The sequence below is a fragment of the Boleophthalmus pectinirostris genome, unplaced genomic scaffold, assembly GCF_026225935.1.
Source record: "Boleophthalmus pectinirostris isolate CB_2022bp ecotype Guang Dong unplaced genomic scaffold, ASM2622593v1 HiC_scaffold_167, whole genome shotgun sequence".
Lineage (NCBI taxonomy): Eukaryota > Metazoa > Chordata > Actinopteri > Gobiiformes > Gobiidae > Boleophthalmus > Boleophthalmus pectinirostris.
This window is the reverse complement of record NW_026571108.1, coordinates 1-25,000: the sequence shown is the minus strand read 5'-3', so window position 1 is coordinate 25,000 and position 25,000 is coordinate 1. Positions and strand designations below refer to the sequence as shown.

Here is a 25,000-nt window from a genome sequence, read left to right as displayed (position 1 = left end):
GTTAGAAGGTAAGATTGAAATGTGTGTTTTATCTCTTAACATTTTGTGCTTCACTTCTCATGCCTCAATTTACCTGTCTTCACTAGTTCACAAAAAACCTCTACAAGAAGTAGAAATTGCTGCAATTACCCATGGTGCTTTGCAAGGGTTGGCTTATCTTCATTCCCACAACATGATTCACAGGTGAGCGCTTTCTGTATATTGTGGAGACTCTGCTTCAATTATGTGAAGCACTGATTATTTTTGTTAAATCTTGTAAAATTAATGTCTTAAGAATGCCCTGTATAATAATAATAATAATAATAATAATGATGATGATGATGATGATGATGATGATGATGATGATGATGATAATAATGATACTATTATTATTGTTATTGTTATTGTTATGATTATTGTTGTTATTATTATTGTTATTATTATTATTATTATTAATATTAGGCTATTATTATTATTAACTCTTTTCCGATCTCATATTCAGAACTTTGATTTTATGATGATATATTATTCACCTCACCTGTTCCTTTTCATAGAGACATAAAGGCAGGAAATGTCTTATTGACAGAGCTTGGACAGGTCAAACTGGCAGATTTTGGTTCTGCGTCTATAGCCTGTCCTGCAAACTCTTTTGTTGGAACACCTTATTGGTATGTTGCACTTTTACTTTAAAATACTAAAACATCCAAGGCTCTTAATCTTTTGTGCTTTTACCACTGTAGGATGGCTCCAGAGGTCATTTTAGCAATGGATGAGGGACAGTATGATGGTAAAGTGGACATCTGGTCTTTAGGAATAACCTGCATAGAATTGGGTTTGTTAAATTTTGTTTGTTGATTGATTCATTTTAATAAATATTTCACATAAATGTGATTACAAAATGCCTGTACTATATTTCATTTTAACAGCGGAAAGAAAACCTCCTTTGTTCAATATGAATGCGATGAGTGCCTTATACCATATTGCACAGAATGAAAGTCCAACACTCCAATCAAGTGAATGGTAAGTTCTGTCTTTTAGAATTAGATAATGTGTTATTTTATTTTTATGTCATCAGTTTGATTAATAAATACTCTTCCCATTTTATTTGAAGGACGGATTATTTCAGAAACTTTGTAGATTCTTGCCTTCAAAAATTCCCACAAGATAGACCCAACTCTGAAGAGCTCTTAAAGGTGAGGTTGGAAAAACTGTAACCTAAGATGATTTTTCACTTACATCTAATAGACTAGCTTATCTTAATAGATCATGCATTTTATTTTGTTGTTGTCTTTTTCAGCATGCATTTGTTCAGCGAGAAAGACCCGAATCTGTTTTAGTGGACCTAATAAATCGAACCAAGGATGCAGTGAGAGAATTAGACAATCTGCAATATCGCAAAATGAAAAAAATCTTGTTTCAGGAAGCCCACAATGGCCCAGCAACTGATGTACAAGATGAAGAGGAGGTATGCCATTAAATTTGCTATTCTGTGCCATGTAGAGCATTCAAATGTTGTTTTTTGTTTTTCAAAGTGTTGAGCTCTGTTCTTATTGGCTATTTTTAGGAGCCAGAGACTATGGTTAGCCGCACTGGCACCGTGAACAGTGTCGGGAGCAATCAGTCTATTCCCAGTATGTCAATAAGTGCCAGCTCCCAGAGCAGCTCTGTCAACAGTCTGACAGACGCCGGTGATGACAAGAGTGAGCTGGAAATCGAGGCTGGGCACACAGTTATGTCCACTAATTCAGTCATCCACCTCACACAGGTAAGGAGGAAGTACAGCCCATTAAACAAGATGTTATTTCTAAACTTGGCAATTTCTGAAGCCGTTTCCTACATGTTCATATTTTAATAAAGAATGAAGAACCAGTTAGTGAAAAAGCCGAGCCTCAGACTCGACCAACGGAGCCACAGCCCCCACCTGCACAAACTCAAAGACCAAAGAGAAACCGAGAACACTTTGCCACTATACGCACTGTATCAGCTGTAAGTGATTACATATTCATAAAGCATTTGCATAGTAATACTTTCATAACATGATTTATTTTTTCCACAGCTTACACGCCAAATAAAAGAGCATGAGCAAAATTCCGAGCTAAGGGAGCAAATCATGGGTTACAAACGTATGAGACGGCAGCATCAGAAACAGCTAATGGCTCTAGAAAACAAGCTAAAAGCTGAGATGGATGAGCACAGACTACGTCTCGACAAGGAACTGGAGAACCAGAGGAACAGCTTTGCTCAGGAGATGGAAAAACTAATCAAGAAACACCAGGCATCCATGGAGAAAGATGTAAGTCTACAGCTTTGTAATGTCAGATGTATGTCAGAAATACATTATAATGGTATAAACCTTTCACAGGCAAAAACCTTTAGCAATGATGAGAAGAAGTTTCAACAGCACATTCAGAACCAGCAGAAGAAAGAACTAAATAGCTTTTTGGAATCCCAAAAACGGGAATATAAGCTACGCAAAGAACAACTTAAGGAAGTATGGATAGTTCATTGTAAACTTACTTACTACTATTTATTATTATACTACTATTTACTGTTTTTTAATTGTTCTTGTAGGAACTGAATGAAAACCAATCAACACCAAAGAAAGAAAAACAAGATTGGCTGTCCAAGCAAAAAGAGAATTTCCAACATTTCCAGGCAGAAGAAGAGGCTAATTTACAGCGGAGACAGAGGCAGTACTTGGAACTGGAGTGTCGTAGGTTCAAGCGGAGAATCTTAATTGCCCGCCACAACATTGAACAAGATTTAGTGCGCGAAGTGAGCATTTTAAACTTTTATTACATATATGAAATTCAAAATCAAATCCAAAGTATGAGTAATACTTGGAATGCTATAGTCATGCTTCTGTCTGACTTTTTAATTGTCTCATAATTAGGAGCTAAACAAGAGACAGACACAAAAAGATTTGGAACATGCTATGCTTCTTCGGCATCATGAATCCATGCAAGAACTGGAGTTTCGTCAACTCGGTACCATCCAAAAGACCAGAGCTGACCTCACTCGCATGCAACATCAGACTGAGCTCACTAATCAGCAGGAGTACAACAAAAGGAGAGAGAGGGAACTTAGACGGAAACACGCCATGGAAGTGCGGCAGCAGCCCAAGAGCCTTAAGGTGAACTTCCTCTGTAATATTTATATTGGTCTGACTCTGAATCCATTACTTTAAACCTCTGAAACCTCTGTAAAAATATATTTTCTACTTAACAGTCCAAAGAGTTGCAGATCAAGAAACAATTTCAGGACACCTGTAAAATCCAGACGAGACAGTATAAAGCTTTGATCAATCATCTGCTGGAGACCACACCAAAGTCTGAGCACAAAGCTGTCCTCAAGCGTCTTAAACAAGAACAACATCGCAAGCTGGCCATCCTGGCTGAGCAGTACGATCACTCAATCAATGAGATGCTTTCAACTCAAGCAGTGAGTGTGAAAACCTCAAGACTTAAATTAATGCTGCATGACATTTGTGAATGGATTTTTAGTAACATCCTCTTTCTCAGTGTTGCCGATGTTGATTCTCACCCTTTTGGTTTGTTCTCAGCTTCGTCTGGATGAGACTCAGGAGGCTCAGTGCCAAGCTTTAAGAATGCAGCTGCAGCAGGAGCTGGAGCTGCTCAATGCCTACCAGAGCAAAATTAAGATGCAGACGGATTCTCAGCACGAACGAGAGAAGAAGGACTTAGAGCAGAGAGTGTCCCTGCGCAGAGCGCTGCTGGAGCAGAAGGTTAGACTTGCATGCATCAGTACATTAGCAAGAAACACCTTTAAGCAGGATTTTTAACCTCAACCTGTTTTTTCTTGTTTTGGTAAAGATTGAAGAAGAGATGTTGTCCCTAAGAAATGAGCGCTTGGAACGAATTCGGAGTCTTCTTGAGCGCCAAGCCCGTGAAGTCGAAGCTTTTGACTCTGAGAGTATGCGCCTTGGCTTCAGCAACATGGTGCTCGCTAACATCTCCCCAGAAGCCCTCAGCAATAGCTTTCCCGGAGCTCCAGGGAACTGGAGCCATCAGCACCAACATTCATCTGGGAGTTCTCATGGACAACACTGGGGAAGTGGCGGTTCAGGCCGCTCAGTCAGCCAATACCACTACCACTCCAGTCCAGGAGGGGCACCGGGACAGCAGGCATGGGGGCAGAGCATGCAGGGTTCTGGGGGGCAGCATCCATGGGGACACTCATCTGCTTCTCTGGTCTCTCGTAGCAGTGGGGCAGTACAAAACAGTCCCCAAGGAATGGGCAGGACACCTTCAGGAGGACGCAGTGACCCAGCCATGAGCCGGAGTACCAGTGTAGCCTCTCAGATCTCAAATGGCTCACATCTTTCATACACTTAGATCCATAGTTTTCTGACTTAGTCTGAGGATGGAAATGTGGGCTTTGGTAGACACAGCAGGCCAGAGACATGACTGTCCTGCAGCTCTGCACTCAATTCTCTCTGTGCAAATGTGGATGTACAAGGAAATACATGTTGCTCAGGTTCAAAGGGCTTTATAAGGCAGATGATTGGCACTCATTAAAATTATTTCATTGTTGGACACAGAGTATTTACAGAGTACTCCCATTTCAACCGATTTCTACCCACAGCCATCACTTTGCACACTGTTTACGTTAGGTATGCACAATCTCGGATTTAACATCATTTAAAGTCCTTTCTCTTAAAATGCCTATTCTGGTTCATTATCATTCATACACTGGCTGATTTTCTGTTGTTGGTCTGAGCACGCCACTTCTTAATTGCTTTGCTGCCATTATACAAGCCTGCTGTAATGGTCTATGGGTTAATTTAATATCTATTTAGTAACTTGACTTGCAATATGTGTTTTATACACTACTACTGTGCCTTTTACACCTTTTTGTTTAGGTCAATTTTATTATTGTTTTTAATCCATCTTATTGAGAGACATGCAAATGAATGTTCGCACACAGATTTTATTGTTTTTAACACATCTTTAGCAGCCCAGCGTACAACAATGATCAATTTAAATAGATCTGTCAAGTATATTGTCTTAATATCTTGTGGGGAAATGTATTCTTCATACTAACTATATTGTATATATGCCTTTTGGATTAGTGGTACTGGAAGGTTACACCACAAACCCTTTCATTTTTCAAAGGTCTGCGGTTTGTTTGCCTTTTGTCACATTTGTAATTAATATAATTTAATTGGTGCCTTTAAAACTGCTGCCTATTTCCCAGCACTTTACACAGCGCTTTATTTCTAGAGTAAATGTTCAGATTGATGCTTTGATAGTATGTGTTTAGTAAAGACAACTTTTTATGCAGTGTGCTAGTATGATTCTGACCCATACAACAGTTCCCAAATGCAGGAAGGGACTATGAGAAATATGAGACCTTCTCGTTGTATGTTAGAATTTCACAAATACTATTATATGCTTAAGTTAGGCTAAAAATATTGTCCTGACCATAACAGCAGGCTTGGCACTACTAATACTTAATAAGCTACAAAGCTAAAGGCCCAGCTAAGCAACACTAATGGTATAAAGGTGCTTGGTCACACATGCTTCTGATGCCACAACATGAGTGACTGAACTATAAGCACATGCTCTACTAACACTATAGTAGCAGATGTTCTTTTACACACTGTAAAAATGGCCAAATACAATTGAATAAATGTGGCAAAGCACTTAGTTACTTTGAGTGCCCTCATTTGCTCACAGCTTGTATTTTCATGTTGATTTAAGCATATTAATCAGAAATGAAAGATTATCCTTCAAGTTTAATTTAGTTTTATGTTTATATGTGTATATTTTATTCAAGCATTCAGTGACTAAAACATGTTTTTGAAAATAATTTCTAAGATTAACTATTTAACTGTCAGATCACACTATTAGTTACTCTCAAGTTTAAAAAAAGTTCTTATTTTCCAGAAATGCCTTTTTATAAAGTATTTTTTGGTTTTGTTTCATCTATTGTGTATATTTTTCCTCCATTTTCATCGTTCTTTCCTTTCACACTTCAGTCGCTGGGTCATTATATGTATTGCTGTTGTGCTCTTCCTTGGATCTAAAAAGCATACAAACAGCATTTAACTTTTGTTTGGTACAACGTTCTCCTTGTCATGTTTCCTTTTTTTGAAATGATACTGCGCAAAAAGGCAAGTGTATTTATATTTGCCTCCCTGCGTATATCAGCAGCCAAGAGTTTGAATGTTAGGCCATACAAACCTCATCAGACATGCCAACCAAGACTTCTTATGCACAACATCTGTTCACTGTTTGAATGTTTTGTGTGAGAGATGTATCCATGCTTATTCAACAATTATTATATGTTATACTTTGATGTCAAATTGTGTCCTACTGACTGAATAAGTGCAAGATTCTGAATGAGACTGGGTAAAAATTGGCATTTGTCAAACACTGTGCCATACTGATGTCTAAAACCATGGCAGCCCTTTACAGTCTTTGCTTCGATCTCTTTGCGAAAAAAAGCAGATTGAAATGTGAGTGTGTGGCACCAAAAGGCCTAAAGGATTTTGTGACAGACAGCTTATGAAAAGAGATTGCATTTCTTTGAACATGACAGTATTCTTTGGGCACATTACCACTACAACTCATAACTTGTATTAAAGTGTATAGATGGTGGAACATGCTATTGAATGTCAGAGATTATGCTACATAAAAGATGGTAAAGTACTAAATGTGGGTTAAAACGTGTAAAAATTATAAAACAATAAATAGATCAAATTCTTTCTTTTGTTGGATTATTTAACGTTGGGACGGCAAACAGATTGCATAAATGGAAAATAAATTAGCTCTAAATTGTGTATATCCTGGGTTTGTGTGGGTTCGGTTTTTTTTTATTTTTTATTACTGAGTCCACATAGCCTGATAGTCCGAGGTCCGCGGACCACAGTTTGAAACTCACTGCAGCACGTTCACGAACCCGGAAACGACGCAGCGTGTGAGGAGTTATTTTAATAGACCCACAGATGAGAGTCATAAACAAGTGTACAGCTTCCAAAAGAAATAGAAATGGTGTCTTAAGTCAAGTTCTAACGTGCGTGTGCGCTACAAAAGAGCACACGTTGTGATGATTTAGTATTAACTTTAGTAGTAAAAGTAGTAACTTTTAGCCAAAGTAACAAGCTCTTGCCAGCGTTTGCTAGCATGCTAACTAGTTGTTAGCTGTCTTTTAACTCGACACTTATTGTGACAATCGATTCTTTAAACACAAGTAAAGGTAATGCATTTACGCTTAACCTTGTTCAACAATGTTGAGGTCCACTGGTGCACTTTTAGTTAACACCTCTGTGAAAACTAAATGTTTGACCACTCAAGGTAGGGTAGGTAGAGTCTTTATTTCAAATCTTATAAACATGACCTACCTGAGTTTCTCTGTGTCCCCAGATATGATGTAGTGTTAAACATCAAATTGTTATTTTAGTGATATCAGATAACAGCAAATTTTATTTATTCCTAATACATAGTTTACATGGAAGTTGTTGCCAGTTTCAGTGACTAAAAGCAGTTGGTTTAAACCTCAAAGGACTTTCCCTGATCCTCACTACCAAAACCTAATCATGACTGAGTGCTAGTGCAGCCTCTGCAGCAAATTCTGGTGGTTCTGAGCTTTCACTTGTGTCATGGTCTGCCGATATATAATGAGGATGAGCAAAACATGTTTGTGTCCTCAATATGCAGGTCATTACACAATAAGTAAGATCTAAATATTTAACTGCTACTAGAGATAACACTTTTATAAGATTGTTATTCAAATCAGGAAATTCAAATGTAGTAAATTAAGCAAAATAAGTTTAAGAAGGAGATTGGGGATAAAATGGCACTGAAGATGTTCTAAGCTGTAGGTCTATTTATTTAGCCTACTTATCAGCCTAAATAACATGATAACACATTATTCTAGTGGTGATATGTGAGAATATAACAAGGGTGAATCGGCCTAATTACTGATGATAGGTTTAAGGCTCTGGAAACACAGGTTCAGTCATCTGAGTTCCTTTTGAAGAAGCTATGTAGTACCTACCATTCCTTTCAAAGGTGATTATAATAGTTATATGATATAATAAAAACAATTTTTTCCTCGGTTTATTGCTAGACTTGAAGATGCTGTGTGAAGTCGTGCTGTCGTCTCTCTGGATCCTGTTTGTCATATTTTGGGTGGAGACTGAAAGTGTCTGGATGTTCCTCTCCATGTTCCACCAGGACAGGGCATTTTACCTGTCCAGAGATGGGTAAAAAGAACAATTATGCCTAATAATTATTATCACATGTTAAGGGAATTTTTTGTGTGCATGATGTTAATATTACTAATGACCCAAGGCACACGAATGAAATCCTCAGTAGGTATGTTGATGTTACTGTAAAATAAATCTAGGCGCATTACACATACAGCTATAATAATATATTTTGTGCTTGCCCATAGAGGTAGACTAGGGTGACAAAATAAAAATGTTGATATTGTTGGGATTAGACTTGGACTTAGACAAACTGAACTGACACAATAAATATAGTAACAAAGAAGAAATATTTATCTTAATAATATTCCATCAGAAATGTTCAAATGTGTCAGAAATTTGCTAAAACATGCCTGAGTATGTCTTGGTTGAGGTTCAGGCTTTACTTATACCGCACTCACCCGGTTTGTTTAAACAAAGTATTGTCCTTTTACCTAAACTTGTTATTACATAATCTGGTATAATGGTGACCATCCTTGGTGTCAGTTATCAGGGTCCAGAAAAAAACTGCTGTACATGCATTATGCTTTCTGTAATATTGCAGTTAGTAATATTTTTATTGTTCTATCTCTCGTTCACAGGATGATTCTTTCTCCACAGAGAAGACCATATTCAAGTAGGGATGCAGGCCTGATAGAAGAAATGTAATAGTCCCATGAAGTGGCTGTTGGACTGTAGTGTGGTGCTGTGAAAGACTGAAAGAAGCAATACCTTTTGCTGACTTCATTGAAAATTAAGAGTTTGTCTTTAAAATAGGTCAGTATATCATAAAATCTATGTGAAGGTGATGCCAGTCCTATGGGGGCAGAGTGGAGTTACCTGCCCCTTGATGAAGGAAGTCAAGAAAAGGCAGTAGCTTGGGGGTCTCTTTGAAAAGGGCAGAGTCCTTTTCACAGTCACAAGAAACTGCAGCCTATATATTGCCACTATGAGCCTTTTGCAGGTCCAGTTGCTCATAATGCATGAACCTTTATGAAAAGTGTATAAAGCACAGGTGTCAAACAATCTGGCCCTCAGCTGATATTCTATTAAAATATTTGAATTATATTTTTTATTAAAATCTTGTTAATTTTCTGTGATGTTTATCACAGCAGCGTCTCCAGCGTCTCTGTACGTGGCCCCTCCCACCAGAGCAGCACAAATGAAGACTTGTCTCTTTCCAAACGCTCTTAAAGGACGATCGTTTTGACTGTTGACCATGACACCCTCATCAACAAAATGTCACAAATGAGAAAATAGGAGCCGAGTGCAGGATTTTCCAAGAAAAATTTAGTTATTCCTATTTATACAAGTTAATGTTAAAAAAGTTCATGTTAAAACATTGTGTTGAAATTGTATTTTTCTTAAAGTTTCAGGTTGTTCATAATATTATAACATTTTGTAAAAGAAAGTTCATTCATTAAAAAAGATTTCTGTAATAGATTTGTGTTTCTCTGCACAAATATTTGAACTTATTGTTATTTTTGGGGTTTATATGACATGAGTTTTCTGATCCGGACACTTTGGATCAAAGTCGGTTGGATACGGCCCCCGGACCAAAATAAGTTCGACACCCCTGGTATAAAGGGAGACGTCTGATAAATTCGATTGGGTGAGAGTTACTCGTAGCACTGTACAAATGGAAGCATGTATTTTTATGTGAGCTTGACATATAAGACATTATCTTTTGTAATTTTTCATGGCATACTCAAGTAGAATTGTTGATTAAAGGACACATATTATTTGAAAAGACTCTTTTGTATTTTATGCAAACAATTATTGTAGTTATTTAGTTGAGTTGATGCAACTAGACCAAGGCAAGCCTGCACACAGTAAGGATGCATTTCTCTTTTTTTAAGAAAGGAAAAAGAACACCTGTAGTTCAAATTCTTGAATGTGATGATGTCCTACTCCCAGATGGAGGCAAAAGCCAGATTTCTCTATTGATAACAATGCATTTTCATTACAAATATCAAAAGGTAAATTCATAAATACTGAGCCTGTATTAAATAAAACTGTCCTTTAGGGTTAGTTAGGCCTCCAAACCAGCAGGGGGCGTTTCTCCGTTCACCTATATTTGAGCCCCGCTTCACCACGAGTGCCATCCTGTCCGCTTGTCGTAGCAAAATAAAGACACTACATTTATGCTTCTCGATCGGGGTAAAAGAGGTTTCTTTAGTCTTTTCATCACGGTCTGAAATTGTGTTGCCTGAAACATGGCACCGACCATTCAAACTCAGGCTCAGCGCGAGGACGGCCACAGGTATGTACAAGGATTCACCACAGTAAACCGTCACAGATCTGCTTACTTTTTGATCTTTTGCCATTATCCCTCTTATTAATGCGAGGATAACAGTGATCTAACCTAATTTATATCTAAAGTGTACTATGTCAACTTGTCTGTCTGGAGATGTTATTATATATATGTTATTTTATCCATAAGGAAGTGCAGATGATGGTACCAGGCCAAGTTACAGGTCAGATCTGTGGAGGCACTCGCAATGAAAATGCATGTTTTTAGTATTAAAAGCATCTGTAATTAAATACATACACGATGGATAGAATTGCTATACTGCAGAACTTTCCAGGCAAAGCACTAATATCTACATGGTGTCTAGCTGGTTCAGACAACAGGAAACCCTCCACTAAAACAGTTGCATAGTGTACATCTTATATAAGAACCAAGATCCAAGATCCAAATAATAGTTCTTGTATATTTTTGTGTAAACATTGCATTTTGCCCTATTTTCATTAAAATTTCTTGTTTTTTCAGCAGGCCATCCTCTCACAGAACTGTGCCTGAGAGGTATGAAAATTGTTTACACTAAAATGTGTGTAATTATAGATGTGAAATTAAATTGCTCTTACTTAATTTAGATCAGGAGTCGTCTGCCGTGTGAAATACTGCAACAGCCTCCCAGACATCCCCTTTGACCCCAAATTCATCACATATCCATTTGACCAGCACAGGTGAACAGTTTCTCATTGTAACATTGATACTAACATGATTATGATGATGTAAACTCTTGTTACCATTACCACTACTCTCTGTTCACTACTGTAATATTTGTTGATGCTTTAGGTTTGTACAGTACAAGGCTACATCTCTGGAGAAGCAGCACAAACATGAGCTTCTGACTGAACCAGACCTAGGAGTCACCATTGATCTTATAAATCCTGATACCTACCGTATAGACCCCAGCAGTAAGACTTCCTTTTTAAGCTTTGGAGCAGATTGTAAATGTGTGAGATTTTATATAATTGGTTTGCTTGTGTATTTCTCATTGGCAGTATTGTTAGATCCAGCTGATGAGAAACTGCTGGAAGAAGACATCCAAGCTCCATCCAGTTCAAAGAGGTATGAATATAGAGTGCATAGTGCAAGGGCCATCACAAAGATTATGTTAGAAGTGCTGTGTATTTCGCTGTAAAAAAATGTGGTGAAGGTGGTCTTTAATTTAAATTCAATTATGTATGACACTGACATAATGACACTTAAGCAAAAATAATTTCAGCAAGTAATTTTCTAAATTACCCACATTAGAAATAAAATGAGCTGCAATAAATGGCACAAGCAAACACTTGAGTTGGTAGTTAGTATCTGTAATAAATAGTATTAAAATAATTACTGACAGGCCTATGTAGTGCAATATTTAAACTGTGTGATCACACATTTTGTCATGTTTTTCCATAAGGTCACAACAGCATGCAAAAGTTGTTCCATGGATGAGAAAAACTGAGTACATTTCCACCGAGTTTAACAGATATGGTGTCTCTAATGAGAAAGTGGAAGTCAAGTAAGTGTGCTCAGAGGTTTTTTCCATACATTTTTGTAATGCATATAACCCATAATGTATGTGGCTTTAGGATTGGAGTTTCTGTTAAACAGCAATTCACAGAAGAAGAAATTTACAAAGACAGAGACAGTCAGATTTCAGCCATTGAGAAGACATTTGAGGATGCACAGAAAAATGTGAGTTTTATTTACTTTTATTTTGTTTACAAATTACTATATACACACTCTTTATATATTTGGATATTGAACTTTGCGTACTATGTGTTTCTCTACAGATTGCTCAGCATTACAGTAAACCCAGAGTTACTCCTGTAGAGGTATTGCCAGTGTTCCCAGATTTTAAGGTGCGCATACATTGACAATACACACACATAATTATTATTTTATTTAACATTTGATGAAAAATATTATTTTTTTATTTCCTAGATGTGGATCAACCCCTGTGCGCAAGTAATTTTTGATTCCGATCCTGCTCCAAAAGACATATCAGGACCTGCAGGAGTGGAAATGATGTCCCAAGCCATGATTAGGTTTGTTGAATGACTGTTGTATCTAACATTTAAATTACCATTCCAAACCCTTTGATTTTTTTTTTATGCCTAAATTTCCTTGTGTAATACAGGGGCATGATGGATGAAGAAGGTAATCAGTTTGTGGCCTACTTCCTGCCCAATGAAGAAACTCTTCGGAAACGCAAAAGAGATTGTGAGGAGGGTGTGGATTATATGCCCGAAGATCTGTACGTATAATCACTATATAAACTATTAAACATTCATTAAAAAGGTATAGGCACTCACCTAAACCTAATTGTGGTTTGCTTTTTGAAGGTATGATTACAAGATCGCCAGAGAGTACAACTGGAATGTTAAGAACAAAGCCAGCAAAGGTTATGAAGAAAACTACTTCTTTATCTTCCGAGATGGTGATGGTGTTTATTACAATGAACTTGAAACTAGGTAACACCTATTTTACAAAATGCTGTGTGCCCTATCCTGTCTGTCTGAATATACATATCTTGACATGGTGCTGGTTTTACTCAATATTTTGTCTCTTTTCATTTCTAGAGTGCGTCTAAGTAAGAGAAGAGCTAAGGCGGGAGCGCAGTCCACCACAAATGCTGTGCTGGTTTGTAAGCACAGAGACATGAATGAGAAAGAGCTTGAAGCACAGGTAATACTAGGTTATGTATGCCTACTTCTCAAATGTTTTAGACTGACTGAATGTGTTTGTATTTACGATGGATATATTTTTAAATTTCAGGAAGCTCGTAAAGCTCAGTTGGAGAACCATGAACCAGAAGACGAGGAGGAAGACATGGACATGGATAAAGATATGCAGGACTCTGGTTAGTTTTTAGATAGCAGCCACATCTGTTCATGTACATTTCATTTCACAGCCTTCCTGTTGACCTTAAATGTGTTTTACAGGTGATGAGAAAGAGAAGGGAAGTGGCAGTGACGGAGATAACTTTGGTAGTGACTCTGAAGGAGAAGATGAAGAGCAGGAGCAAAGAGAAGAGGATGAGGAGGAAGAGGACCGAGGGAAGCGGAGGAGGAAGAGCAGTGGCAGTGGCAGTGAAAGTGGTGAGGAGCGCACCAGAGAAATGCGCGACGAAGAGGAGATCTTTGGCAGTGATGACGACAGTGACGACAATGAACCGAAGAACTCCGCACGGAGCAGCGGAGATGAAGGCAGCGGCAGTGAGGATGAGGGGGCAAACAGAGGTAGCAGAAGTCGGAGTGCTTCTCCAGCTCACAGTGACCACAGCAGTGCCCATTCAGAGGCACGTGCTCAGAGCGCCAGCGGCAGTGAGCGCGCCTCAGACTCAAGTGATGCCAGTGACAGTGAATAAAGTCTGTATGCTGGGCAGCTCTGTAAGGAACAGATAGACCACTGCAGTTTCTTTCTTCTCCTTACACACCAAGTTGACATCATCGCTAGTTGCAACATTAGTCCATTCTTGGCGTGTATGCTATTAATTACCAGCTAATAACTATTTAGGAATATTTAGTCAAAATAACGTTTTTATTTGTAGATTCAAACATTTTGAAGAATGATAATGTAAATGTCTATACCCTCCCCCTCTGGTAGAATGCCACTGTGGTACAACTTTGTAAGTAATAAAATGTAGGTGACATTTTCTACATCTGTGGTCTTGGCTGAATGATTTACACAATATCATATTGAGGAATCCAAGAATAGGTTTGTATTTGCTGTAATTGTTTAGTAGGGCATAGCTACTGTAAATATACAGTATATTCGAGCCACACATTTCAAGATACACTGCAGCACATTCAGCTGTAGCGATCCTCTGCCAGTATTTGCATAGTTTTTAGAAATATAATATTTGTATGAAACTTATGAAACATGAAGCGAAGAAAATCGACAGTGGGCGTAGCTTTGGTACGCACTGTCCAGGCGTATGACGTTCTGTCAGCGTCTTACGTCAACAAAAAATCGAAGTAGATTTCTCCAAGCGTACTCTTCTTTATTCTCTGTATATGCAATAAACAATTTAGTACATATGTAGTGTAACATGGTTTTAGTAGGATCGGAAATCGCTTCTGTAAGGGGAATAACATTAGGAAACACAGCGTATGGGACCGATCTACGCTTCTTCCAGCTAAGCTCACGTTATTGTATCCATTAGCAAAACTGCTATCGCCAAAGCTACCACTTAGCTTTTCCTCCCATATCGTCGAGCTAAGCTAAGTATTAGCACTTAGCCAGGGTCGCTAACCACTGACAACTGACAAAGGTAAACAGACATCTCTCCATGAATATTAGTCGCGTATTTATGCATATACAACTTGTTTTAGTTTTCGAAACCTTATCGATTTATACAACGAAAGGGCGCACTGAGTGCAGGGCTGGTTAGGTGCCCAGTCAAAGTAATGAGCCTAGAAAAGCGGCATACCAGCAGCAACAGCGTCAACGATAAACAATACAAATCTTCAATCTCCTCTGACTAGGCCGATCCAGCTAACACTTGTTCTGTGCCTCTTTGATATACACTTATAGTGTAATTTTTGCACTGTTTCAGTACCATTATGCTATGTTTTAAAAGAAGGGCCCTTTGACAGAGTTTGAACCAGTCATTTGGGTGTGTTCGGTTAAATGTTGGCCCAATGTTACAGGTGTTACCTCTTGCTCTGTTGCCTTCTGCAGTTTCACTGTGCCTTGTTTCGCTCCCTGAGCGCTTGCACCAGTGTAGCAGTTATTTTATGATAGCAGAGAATTTGATATCTTACACGCGTTCTAACAAACCCCAAAAATTGCATTAATACGCTTGGCTTTAGGCCAAAATAATAACTTATATGTATTAGTGGGAACTTTTTTCTAACATAATTTGAACACAAAATACAGAGTTAATCTCAGTATAGTCACTGATGATTTTGATTGTCCCAAAATTGTTATTAACATTATCATATTACCTAGCAATACTTAATAAAAGGATAAGTTTAACATACTTTTTTGTTAATATATTGTTTAGTTTAACCTTCTTTCTTTTATAGGAAATGGAGAAGGTAACTTTGGATATGATAAAATAAGGAGTACTAACAGTGAGCCAGACCTACCAAGAAGTTTTGCTGCCAATCCTTTCATGCCACAGCCTGTATTGAACCTGTAGCTAAACCATGTGAGGGCTCCTTCTCTGGTCTGGGGGCATCTCAGGACTATACATTCACCCCCGCTGTGCGGGGAGGACTTGTTCTGTCTGTGTGTAACTGAGTAGTCATTAGGTAGACCATACCTGTCTCCTGCCCAAGGAGACACGCCATGATGTTCCGAGACCAGGTAGGAATACTCACAGACTGGTTCAAAGGCTGGAATGAGTGTGAACAGACGGTAGCATTGTTGTCCCTCCTAAAGAGGATTTCTCGCACCCAAGCTCGTTTCTTACACATCTGCCTTGAGCACTGGCTGGCAGATTGCACAGAGATTCACATACTAGAAGCAGAGGCCAACAATGCAGGTAAGATAAAACAAATATTTATTTGATGCTGTTCAACTTTTTTTTTCTTTGTTATTTTAGACTTGAAATCGTAAAAATGTAAAATCCACTAATTAAGTTCTTTTAAATTGTGCCCCTACTCTCAGCTATTGTTAGCCAGTGGCACCAGGAGTCAAAAGAGAAAGTGGTGTCCTTGCTGCTGTCTCATTTGCCGCTCTTGCAGCCACGCAACAGTGAAGCCAAATGTGAATACATGAAGCTGCTGCAGAAAGTATTGAGTCACACTATTGAAAGCAGCTTGTTTGTGGAGGAGAGCAGACAGCTGTTGTCTTATGCGCTCATCCACCCAGCCACCACACTGGAGGATCGCACTTCTCTGGCCATGTGGCTGAACCACCTGGAAGAGCACCTGTCCAGCGGTTATGCCCCCACTTCCCGTGCCCCTTCAAGCCCTTACCACCCCCACCAGGGCTCCGATGAATGGCAAACTTCTGCTGAGGTCCTGGATCCGGGTCTCATCTGGCAAGACAAGTCCAGCTCCTCAAGTACCTCTCCAGCAGGCCAAAATGGACACATGCCTTTTCCAGGTGGAATGTCTTCACCCATTAACAGCAATAATGCAGGTAGAGTAATCAGTGAAATTAATCTGAAAACCATAAGAGTCCATTTCAAAATTATAAAACAAATACCTTTTTTGTAGGCATGGGTGATCAAATGCAGCCGAGCCCTTTGAAAAAATCCATGTCAGTCATTCCCTCTAGTCCCCAAGCATGTGGCTCAGAGTGGGTCTGCCAGGATGAGCAAGGAGGTCGACAGGCTTATATTTCAACAGATCATGCCCCACTGTCACCCCAAAGCAGTGTTGCATCTTCAGGCAGTGAGCAGACAGATGATCAGGGGTCTCTGCGCAACACTTTCCAAGAGGATGGCAGTGGCATGAAAGGTACTGATAAAATAAAGTTTCAACAGCTTTGTACAGTATCTAAATCTGAATGTCTGTTTTTTACCTGTGTTCTAAGATGTTCCTGCATGGCTGAAGAGTCTCCGGCTTCATAAATATGCATCACTTTTCTCTCAGATGTCCTATGAGGAGATGATGATTCTTACAGAGCAGCATCTGGAGTCACAGGTTTTTGACATAGTCAATAATTTTTTTAAAAAATAATATAAACCTCTCTTGGAACATTTGTGCTCAGTTTTTAATTATTAATTTCAATTATTTAAGTTTTTCTTTTTATTGTTGTCTTTAGAATGTCACTAAAGGAGCTCGACATAAAATTGCCTTAAGCATCCAGAAGCTGCGAGAAAGACCAAGTGTGCTACGATCCTTAGAAAAGGTATACAAAATATTTCAGCCACATACAGTTGTCATCAAGTGATCTCACTTTTTTTGCCAATTGTATCAATCCTTTGTAGGATATTTTGGAAGGTGGAAATCTGCGTAATGCCCTCCAAGAATTGCAGCAGATCATCATGACACCTATCAAAGCCTACAGTCCACCCAGTGTTTCACAAAGCACCCAAGACACGCCCCCTTCAGATTCAGCAAAGGCCGCAGTGGACAAAGAGCCTGTGCTGGAGGGGTTCCAGACCCATAACCCTGCTCCCTGTGATGGGGACTCCTCCGGCACGCCCATTTCCGACAGTGATATTCCTGGACAATTCACTCGGGTTATGGGAAAAGGTAAGAAATTGTACTCTGGTGTTAATAAGATCATACCGGTCTTGACAACATTTCTTAAAAAATGCTGCAAGTAGACACAATTGACTATGTTTCATATTTATCACTTTTTTACAGTGTGCACACAGCTGCTTGTTTCAAGGCCAGATGAGGAGAATATTAGCTGTTACCTTCAACTTATTGAGAAATGTCTTACACATGAGGTAAAGGATTTTGACTTTTTTATATACTTGTTATCTCAGTTATACTTAATCAAATGTTGTCCATTTTGTTACCTCTATATTTTAGGCGTTCACAGAAACTCACAAAAAAAGGCTTGTGTCCTGGAAGCAGCAGGTCCTTAAACTGCTCCGCCTGTTCCCTCGGAAAGCTATGCTGGACATGCCTGTTTATCGACAGAAAGGGTGAGGTCTTTTACTTATGTGAATTTTTTTCTTTCGCTATAAAAGCTCTAGTTTGTAAAATGTCTTCTTTGTCTTTCTGCAGCTGGACATATGGGTCAAACTCGCTCCCCACAGCAGGATCTGTGAGTGCAGGAGTTGGACGGAGGGGCCAGAGGCAGTTCCAGATGACACCTCGAGGAGGTCTCTCTGCAGGACGCATGGGTCTTCTGAGTCCCAGTGGAATGAGTGGAGCATCCCCACGTCACTCGCTCACTAATCCTGCTTTAGCTGGCCAGGGTCGCCAGGTAAAACTGTTGTTTACTGTTTATTCCTGTTACTGGATTTGGTCATTTACAATTTATGTCTATTTTTTCAGAAAATATTAACTTATTTTTCTATGTACAGAGCCTGTGGTTCGCTAACCCTGGAGGCAGTAACAGCATGCCAAGTCAAAGTCGCAGTTCTGTTCAGCGAACACACTCTCTCCCTGTCCACACTTCTCCACAAACTATGCTCATGTTCCAACAGCAAGGTACCATTTCTGCCCTAATGGTTAAATATTTAATTCAGATTTCTAAACAGGAGACATGAGACCGATGCTCCACACATTATTTGTGTCATGACCCATCAAGTATTAACACGTCCATGTTAAAATAAATTTTATTTACTCTTCCATATTTGACTTGCACTCTCTGTGGCAGACAATACAATATATTTATTTAATATATCGAAACAAACTTTTAATATATATTTAAAAAGGAATTAAATTAATGAAGTAATGTTCTGTTTACTAAAAAAAAAAAAAAAAAAAAAAAAACACATTTCACTCATTTTTACAGAATGCCAAGTTCCAGGTGCTGACCTTGAGATCAACCCTACGCTGGAGTCACTGTGCCTCAGTATGACGGAGCACGCCTTGGGGGGTAGGTGTCTTCCACAGCATGACACTAAACGCACTATTAGCTGGCTAGCCTCATGGCTCATTTCTTTCAGTACAAGGCTGTAGACAGGGCTAGAACAGTAAGGTTGCTTCAGGCAGACCCTATACAGACTTTCACTGCTCTATACAGGAAAAATGCACACACAGTTCATGAAATGTGTTTCAATGCTATAGAAATTATATTCCAAAGAGGTAAGTTTTATTTAAATTTAACAACTACGAGCGCAACCTGGCTTGGCTATGGAAAAAAATATGATCCAGATTATTATAAACATAAATAAATTATTATTCAAACAATTATTCACACAAAGAAAAAAAAGCTCCAACCATCAGAGAAACAGATGTAGAAACACTCGCAGAAACACATGCGAGTACATCAGTTGTATGACATTACAATGGTTGTGATGTACTGCACTGAAAAAAAAAAAAAAAAAAAGTATTTTATATTTTTTCATTTTCACGACTATAGCAGAGACTATAGTAGAGAGAAGAGACCTCTATATACCATACAATTAGCCATAGTAAATTATTATTTTAGCATATACTTTGGTTTTATTTTGAAATAACTATTGTATTCTAATTCAGTGTGCTGTAAATGTTCCTTTCTTAAAAAGCAATTCTTGCCTTTCCAGATGGAACTGACCGTACATCAACAATATAAAAAAGAAAAGAGTGAAAGAAGAAAGATACACACTTCAATGGAGGGCTGTTTGGTTCCTCGTCATCCAGCACAAAGTATATGTATGCTTAAGAAAAATGGCAAAGCAGTCACTACAAAATGACAAAAAACTGTGTATATGTTCTCTAATATTTTTGTACTTTATTATATACGACTAAGTTTATTAAAAATGGAATACAGATAATTATTATATCACAGGACAGAGAAAGGGTTAACTGTGCCGACTGCCTCATGTCACCTGCAGGACTGTGACATGCTGTGCAGTGCCTCAGTTTGCCAGAACTGGACAGAAATACAGTAAAATGGTGCTGTTTTCAACAAGTTACTCTACTATTCTTTTCCACTGTCCTAGTGCAAGGCTGCTGTCAGGAAGAGACTGATAGCCACAGGTCCTTAGCCAGCAGTATATAGATAAAGACATTTTCCCGCCAGAAGTTAGGCACTTTTTCAATAAGGCACTAAATATTAAGCCCCAACAATGTATCTACCAAATGGTATCACTTAAAAGATTGCCTTGGTATATTATTTCAATACATATTCTAGCTTTGGTAACTGCTGTGTATCCAGCACCATTGATAGGGTTTGTATTGATTAGAGCTTTCCCAAGTCCTTTGTATTATCTTGTATGGAAACATTTGGAATTTTTAAAAACTGAACAAATAGCTTGTTATTTCAACAGTAATCCTTTATCTAGCTTGTGGCCCTATACTTATTCTTTTTGGAAATTACTTTCCTCCTAACTTTTACAACGCCAAAGAGAGGTTGTGCATTTGTCAAATTGAGAAGTGTATCTGAAGTGAAAGGAAACAAAGGCTGTCTTTTTCCCCAGAGAACAGCAATTTGAAGCTGATGCCAGCTGCAATTTGTTTCGTTATTTTCTGTCCTACTACATAAATGATGATGAATCTCATTTTGTGCCGAGGAACCTCCTGAATGAATAAGGGCTGGGTGGTCTGTGTGGCAGAGGGAGAGCTGGTGATATTGAATAGATAAAAGCGGGCAGTGTAGAGTGTTTTCAATTTACACTCTAATGCTGGGTGAGAAAACTAAATGAAAGCCTTCTCAACCCTGTGCCACCCGCATGATTGGATCTGGGAAACGGAACTTGATCTGGTAATAACCGCACTGGTGAGCAGCATGTCATCCCACTGCCCTTTTCCTCAATGGCCAAGGTGATGATTTGATGAATCATACTTTTCAAGGTGCTTGACGATGTTGATGTTTCTGTTTGTGTCTCCGTGTGTTTCACTTTCAGAATCCTAACATTATCATGTGGTATCAGTGTTGAATCAAAATCTGTCTTATAAAGCCTCTGTCTTTGAATGTGGCAGAGCGGAGGTGCATGTATGTGTTATATGGTCTTAACTATTGGATCACTTTTGGTTGTATCAAAAGGCAGGGATAACCATATTTTATTTCAGCAGAGCCATAGGAGGTCTGTGTAGTAAAATGGTTATTTACAGATTTTTTTCCAGTTGTATTTTTTACCCTTCACGTGATATTGTTAACTTATGCTTATTTTCTATATTAGCATGTTTTTCCACACTAATACAGCACTGTTGTAGATAGAGGACATGGAGGTTGACAGATGACAGTAGTCGCCAAAAACTCAAAAGAAGAAATCTTAACTAATGTTATATGTTTCATTTAAATGTCACTGTTTACATCTGTGGGATAACACCCATTTCATATGTGACATCAATATATTTTTTTGTATAAAATATAAAAACTGAAGCTTTCTTACGGCCCAAAAGACACATTTTATACTCAATTTTCTTTTTTTAAACATACAAGACATGTACCACCTGTTCTGATCCTGCAAGAGGAATGCCGTTCTTGGCCTTGTGATCAGTGGCTCTAATGTCTGTAGAAACTGTGGTGGAACATGTCAAATGCACAGCTCCAATGTATACTTTGTGTTTATCCATGAATGGTCCTGAGCAGTAGTGTAGTCGTTGATTTCTTCAGAGCAGGCTCTTGGATAGATCTGACTTGCTAATGCATCATACTCATGTCCACAAATAACTTCTGTGAATTAACAATGTTGATCACTTTAAAACTCTTTTTTTTTTTTTCTTCTTTTTTTTTTTTAAAACAATTCACTTTACTGTAATATCAACTATTTGTTACATATAGCCTGGACAGTCCTTTTCGAAACCTGTACAAAATGAACATTTCTGCCTACAAAGACAGAGGTACTGTTTGTCAAAGGTAGCAGCAGGGGGTGGCAACGTCTATCTGCGCTTTTAATTTTGTCATTTTCAAACACATATAGTTGGCCAAGGAACATGTGTACTCAATGTTTACATTCCACTGATGAGTGAAATGTTTTGGGAAAACTATTCACTAATTTTGTATTCTTCCTGCTGCATCTGCATCTGCTGCATCTGCAGGGAGGATCAGAATGATCAGTGGAAACGTGTACCAAGTGGTCCTGAGGTCATTAATGTCCCTGCCAGGTTGAATATTATCTCTAGTCAGCTGAATGCTATGCTGTATCATTGTCTTGTACAATTTATATTTAAGTATAAATACCCCAAAATTTTCTAATATTTTGTGAACCCTTTGCATCTGTTGCTAATACTTTTTACTGTCACTTGTGTTATGGTCTGAGGTGCAGCATCCATCGGGTCACTGACAGTTTAAATAAAGAGTTCACTTCTTTTGCATCTTCATTTGTAGATTGTGACTTTGTTTTGGGCAAGTTTTTTTTCTCATGTTTTGATATTTTGAAATGGTTACAATTCCTACTTCCCACTCTACTTCCGGGTTATTCGATCCTGAAGGGAAAAAAATGACGACCGAGCTCTTGCCTCAGCTAAACGCCTGTTTTTAAATCGTGGTTTTGTTTTGTTTACACTAAGAAACACAAGAGTAGAGCTGGAACATCAACTATTGCTCCCAGGGTAAGATGTCTGTTAAATAAGAAAAATCATTGAATCTCTCCGTGTGTAAAAGCACTAACCAAAGCAGGTTAGCAAATTGCTAACTGCCAAGCTAAGTGGCAGTCTCATGACAAGAAACTTATTATCAGCATCTTAACTACTCTAAACGGGATTTTCTTGAAAATATGCATATATGCACAAATGTTGTAACGTGAATGTTCTCGATAATATGGTAACATAGAATGTAAGCCTGGCTGTAACTTCTTAAGCTAACGCCGCTAACTCTCTTCCTTAGCATAGCTTCCTCTTATTAAGATGGATGCAGTGCTTAGATTTAAACCTGAATATGGGCTAAAACCATTGTATTATGAAACAGCTGAGACGTTGACCTCGTAAAGAGTTTCTTGGGTTGCTAGTGTTAAGATAATTTATTTTATGTTTTGCAGATGTACTAACGAGAACTTCACTGAAGATGTGAATAGAAAAAATCTCCTTCCACCCACTGCATTGTTCTTACAGACCACTTTACCAACTGTCTGATATACTTTATTTATAGCACAAAATCATGTCATTACCAAAGGATTCAAGCAATCGGGGGAAAGAGCGAGAGCGGGGAGCACGCCCTAAAGTCAGACAGAGTCGTTCAGAAGAGAGACGGGACACAGGTTCTGGGCGAAAATCTGGAAAAGCAAAGAAAAAAGGCGTTACTGCTCATGAAACCACTGCAGAGCGTCCAGTGAGTGATGGCTTTGAGTATGGGGAGCTCCTAAATGACCTAGAAACCAGGGACAATTTGTCATTTTCCCTTCTGCAGGAGAGCTGGAGGTGGCAGGGATCAGAAGTCACTGGCTCTGTATTAGGACAGGAAAGGACAGTAACAAGGCCAGGGCTTAGTACAGTAAGCTCTGTGGCAGAATTACCCACATCTGGTGACGCGGAGGGCAGAGGATCCAACAACAGCCGCACCTTAAGGCAAAAGATTCAAGACGCAATGGGCCAGTGTTTTCCAATTAAGACACACAACAGTGCAGCTGCCACACCAGCACCTCCCCTTTCATCATCAACAGCCTGTCCATCCTCAAGGCGTAAAATCCATCTGAGTGAGCTGATGCTGGACGACTGCCCTTTCCCTGTAGGATCAGAGTTGGCTCAGAAGTGGTACCTCATTAAGCAGCATACAGCCCCCATTACACAGCCACCCATACTGGATTCTGCTGTAGCTTGCACTGCTCCACTTGCAGCTATGGCCTCAATGGTGGAGGATGTTGATGACAAGTTGCGAGAACGTCGTAGAATCAGCATTGAACAAGGTGTTGAACCTCCACCCAATGCAGAGATCCACACATTTGAGGTGACCGCTCAAATGAACCAGCATTACAAACACGGCCCTAAATTGGCACATGGCATGAATGATTTAACAGGAGGTGACCGGGCCAGTGCCCTCCAGCAGCAGCTGCTCCTCCAGAGGCAGCAGCAGCACCAGCTCCTTCTCCAGAGCTGCCTCGACACTCTGGATGAGGTGGTGGCGTCTGCCTCCGCGGCTGCCCACTCCGGGGACTCCGACTCAAGTGAGGGCTCTGAAATTACAGCCACCGACCTGCCATCAAGAGCCGTAATGCCTCATACAGAGTCTCACAAATGTAATGATGGCTACCGCATTCACACTCAGATCGACTACATTCACTGTTTGGTTCCAGACCTGCTCCAAATAACCAATCTGCCTTGTTACTGGGGTGTGATGGACCGCTACGAGGCAGAGACACTGCTGGAGGGAAAGCCTGAAGGAACATTCCTGCTCCGTGACTCTGCTCAGGAGGACTACCTCTTCTCTGTGAGCTTTCGCCGCTACGGCCGCTCGCTGCATGCACGCATCGAACAGTGGAACCATAACTTTAGCTTTGATGTCCATGACCCCAGTGTGTTCCACGCTCCAACTGTCACTGGATTATTAGAACACTACAAGGACCCAAACTCTTGCATGTTCTTCGAGCCTCTTTTGTCCAACCCCATCTCCCGTACTCACCCCTTCAGCTTGCAGCACATTTGTCGAGCTGTAATAAGCAGCTGTACAACCTATGATGGTATTAATATGCTTCCCATTCCTAATGCTTTGAAAAAACACTTGAAAGAATATCACTACAAGCAGAGGGTGCGTGTACGAAGAATGGATACCTGGTGGGAATAAAAAAAAGTTAATTGAACAAAATACAGGTTGATCGCAAATTATTCAGAAAACATATTGAATTTTCACTTCTCTCCATAATTTTACTGGTGTTTTTGACTTCAACCTAAGACACTTAATCAATACTTCTCTCCTTTGGTTAAGCTTTAGATACTGAACAGAAATAGAATATAAATTTGGACCTACCCTGGTGTTGAATTACTCCTGTAACCACCACTGTAATGGACCTGCTTTTTCCTGCTGTATGCATTTGTCTTTATACTAAACTGCACTGATGGGAACAATGTAATCTGACTAATATTGCACAT

General features: G+C 39.2%; 4 protein-coding genes and 1 long non-coding RNA gene across 6 annotated transcripts; all 5 read left to right on the top strand.

Moving 5' to 3' along the window:
• Positions 1-54: 54 nt before the first annotated feature.
• On the top strand, positions 55-6,709 carry LOC110163674 (serine/threonine-protein kinase TAO1-like). Its single transcript, XM_055152234.1, has 15 exons — positions 55-183; positions 534-647; positions 720-811; positions 906-999; positions 1,091-1,172; positions 1,277-1,444; positions 1,544-1,744; positions 1,837-1,965; positions 2,036-2,272; positions 2,342-2,470; positions 2,551-2,754; positions 2,873-3,112; positions 3,208-3,420; positions 3,542-3,724; positions 3,813-6,709. Exons 1-15 carry the CDS (start codon positions 173-175, stop codon positions 4,332-4,334), a joined length of 2,619 nt encoding a protein of 872 aa, XP_055008209.1. The 5' UTR covers positions 55-172; the 3' UTR covers positions 4,335-6,709.
• Positions 6,710-6,927: 218 nt separating this feature from the next.
• On the top strand, positions 6,928-9,941 carry LOC110163685 (uncharacterized). The gene is made up of 3 exons (XR_002318870.2): positions 6,928-7,200; positions 8,074-8,209; positions 8,794-9,941. It is a non-coding gene; the product is annotated as an uncharacterized LOC110163685 (long non-coding RNA).
• A 321-nt stretch (positions 9,942-10,262) lies between these two features.
• On the top strand, positions 10,263-14,131 carry paf1 (PAF1 homolog, Paf1/RNA polymerase II complex component). 2 transcript variants are annotated; one of them, XM_055152236.1, is made up of 14 exons: positions 10,263-10,454; positions 10,968-10,997; positions 11,069-11,161; positions 11,274-11,395; positions 11,483-11,549; positions 11,887-11,988; positions 12,059-12,164; positions 12,263-12,331; positions 12,414-12,517; positions 12,610-12,726; positions 12,815-12,943; positions 13,052-13,157; positions 13,248-13,332; positions 13,415-14,131. In XM_055152236.1, the coding sequence occupies exons 1-14, from the start codon at positions 10,408-10,410 to the stop codon at positions 13,837-13,839; spliced, it is 1,602 nt and encodes a 533-aa protein (XP_055008211.1). In that variant the 5' UTR covers positions 10,263-10,407; the 3' UTR covers positions 13,840-14,131. The 2 variants fall into 2 exon arrangements, with proteins under 2 accessions (XP_055008211.1, XP_055008210.1); XM_055152235.1 differs by having other exon boundaries at positions 10,264-10,454; positions 10,965-10,997.
• Positions 14,132-14,433: 302 nt separating this feature from the next.
• LOC110163677 (protein Smaug homolog 2) lies at positions 14,434-22,300 on the top strand. Its single transcript, XM_020928686.2, has 13 exons — positions 14,434-14,745; positions 15,503-15,963; positions 16,089-16,565; positions 16,643-16,885; positions 16,962-17,071; positions 17,193-17,279; positions 17,359-17,626; positions 17,741-17,826; positions 17,912-18,027; positions 18,110-18,311; positions 18,412-18,538; positions 18,846-18,929; positions 19,579-22,300. The coding sequence occupies exons 2-13, from the start codon at positions 15,768-15,770 to the stop codon at positions 19,605-19,607; spliced, it is 2,025 nt and encodes a 674-aa protein (XP_020784345.1). The 5' UTR covers positions 14,434-14,745; positions 15,503-15,767; the 3' UTR covers positions 19,608-22,300.
• A 74-nt stretch (positions 22,301-22,374) lies between these two features.
• socs9 (suppressor of cytokine signaling 9) lies at positions 22,375-24,994 on the top strand. Its single transcript, XM_055152232.1, has 2 exons — positions 22,375-22,531; positions 22,957-24,994. Exon 2 carries the CDS (start codon positions 23,076-23,078, stop codon positions 24,693-24,695), a length of 1,620 nt encoding a protein of 539 aa, XP_055008207.1. The 5' UTR covers positions 22,375-22,531; positions 22,957-23,075; the 3' UTR covers positions 24,696-24,994.
• Positions 24,995-25,000: the final 6 nt, after the last annotated feature.

Bases quoted from the DNA above. Each gene is read 5' to 3' on its own strand.
- LOC110163674 (XM_055152234.1), top strand. The intron at 1,445-1,543 runs GTATGCCATTAA...GGCTATTTTTAG, and splicing joins ATGTACAAGATGAAGAGGAG to GAGCCAGAGACTATGGTTAG. The intron at 3,113-3,207 runs GTGAACTTCCTC...TCTACTTAACAG, and splicing joins AGCAGCCCAAGAGCCTTAAG to TCCAAAGAGTTGCAGATCAA.
- LOC110163677 (XM_020928686.2), top strand. From the start codon at position 15,768: ATGATGTTCCGAGACCAGGTAGGAATACTCACAGACTGGTTCAAAGGC. The intron at 18,028-18,109 runs GTGAGGTCTTTT...GTCTTTCTGCAG, and splicing joins CCTGTTTATCGACAGAAAGG to CTGGACATATGGGTCAAACT. The intron at 18,539-18,845 runs GTACCATTTCTG...TCATTTTTACAG, and splicing joins GCTCATGTTCCAACAGCAAG to AATGCCAAGTTCCAGGTGCT.
- socs9 (XM_055152232.1), top strand. From the start codon at position 23,076: ATGTCATTACCAAAGGATTCAAGCAATCGGGGGAAAGAGCGAGAGCGG.
- paf1 (XM_055152235.1), top strand. From the start codon at position 10,408: ATGGCACCGACCATTCAAACTCAGGCTCAGCGCGAGGACGGCCACAG. The intron at 10,998-11,068 runs GTATGAAAATTG...TACTTAATTTAG, and splicing joins CACAGAACTGTGCCTGAGAG to ATCAGGAGTCGTCTGCCGTG. The intron at 12,727-12,814 runs GTACGTATAATC...TGCTTTTTGAAG, and splicing joins GATTATATGCCCGAAGATCT to GTATGATTACAAGATCGCCA.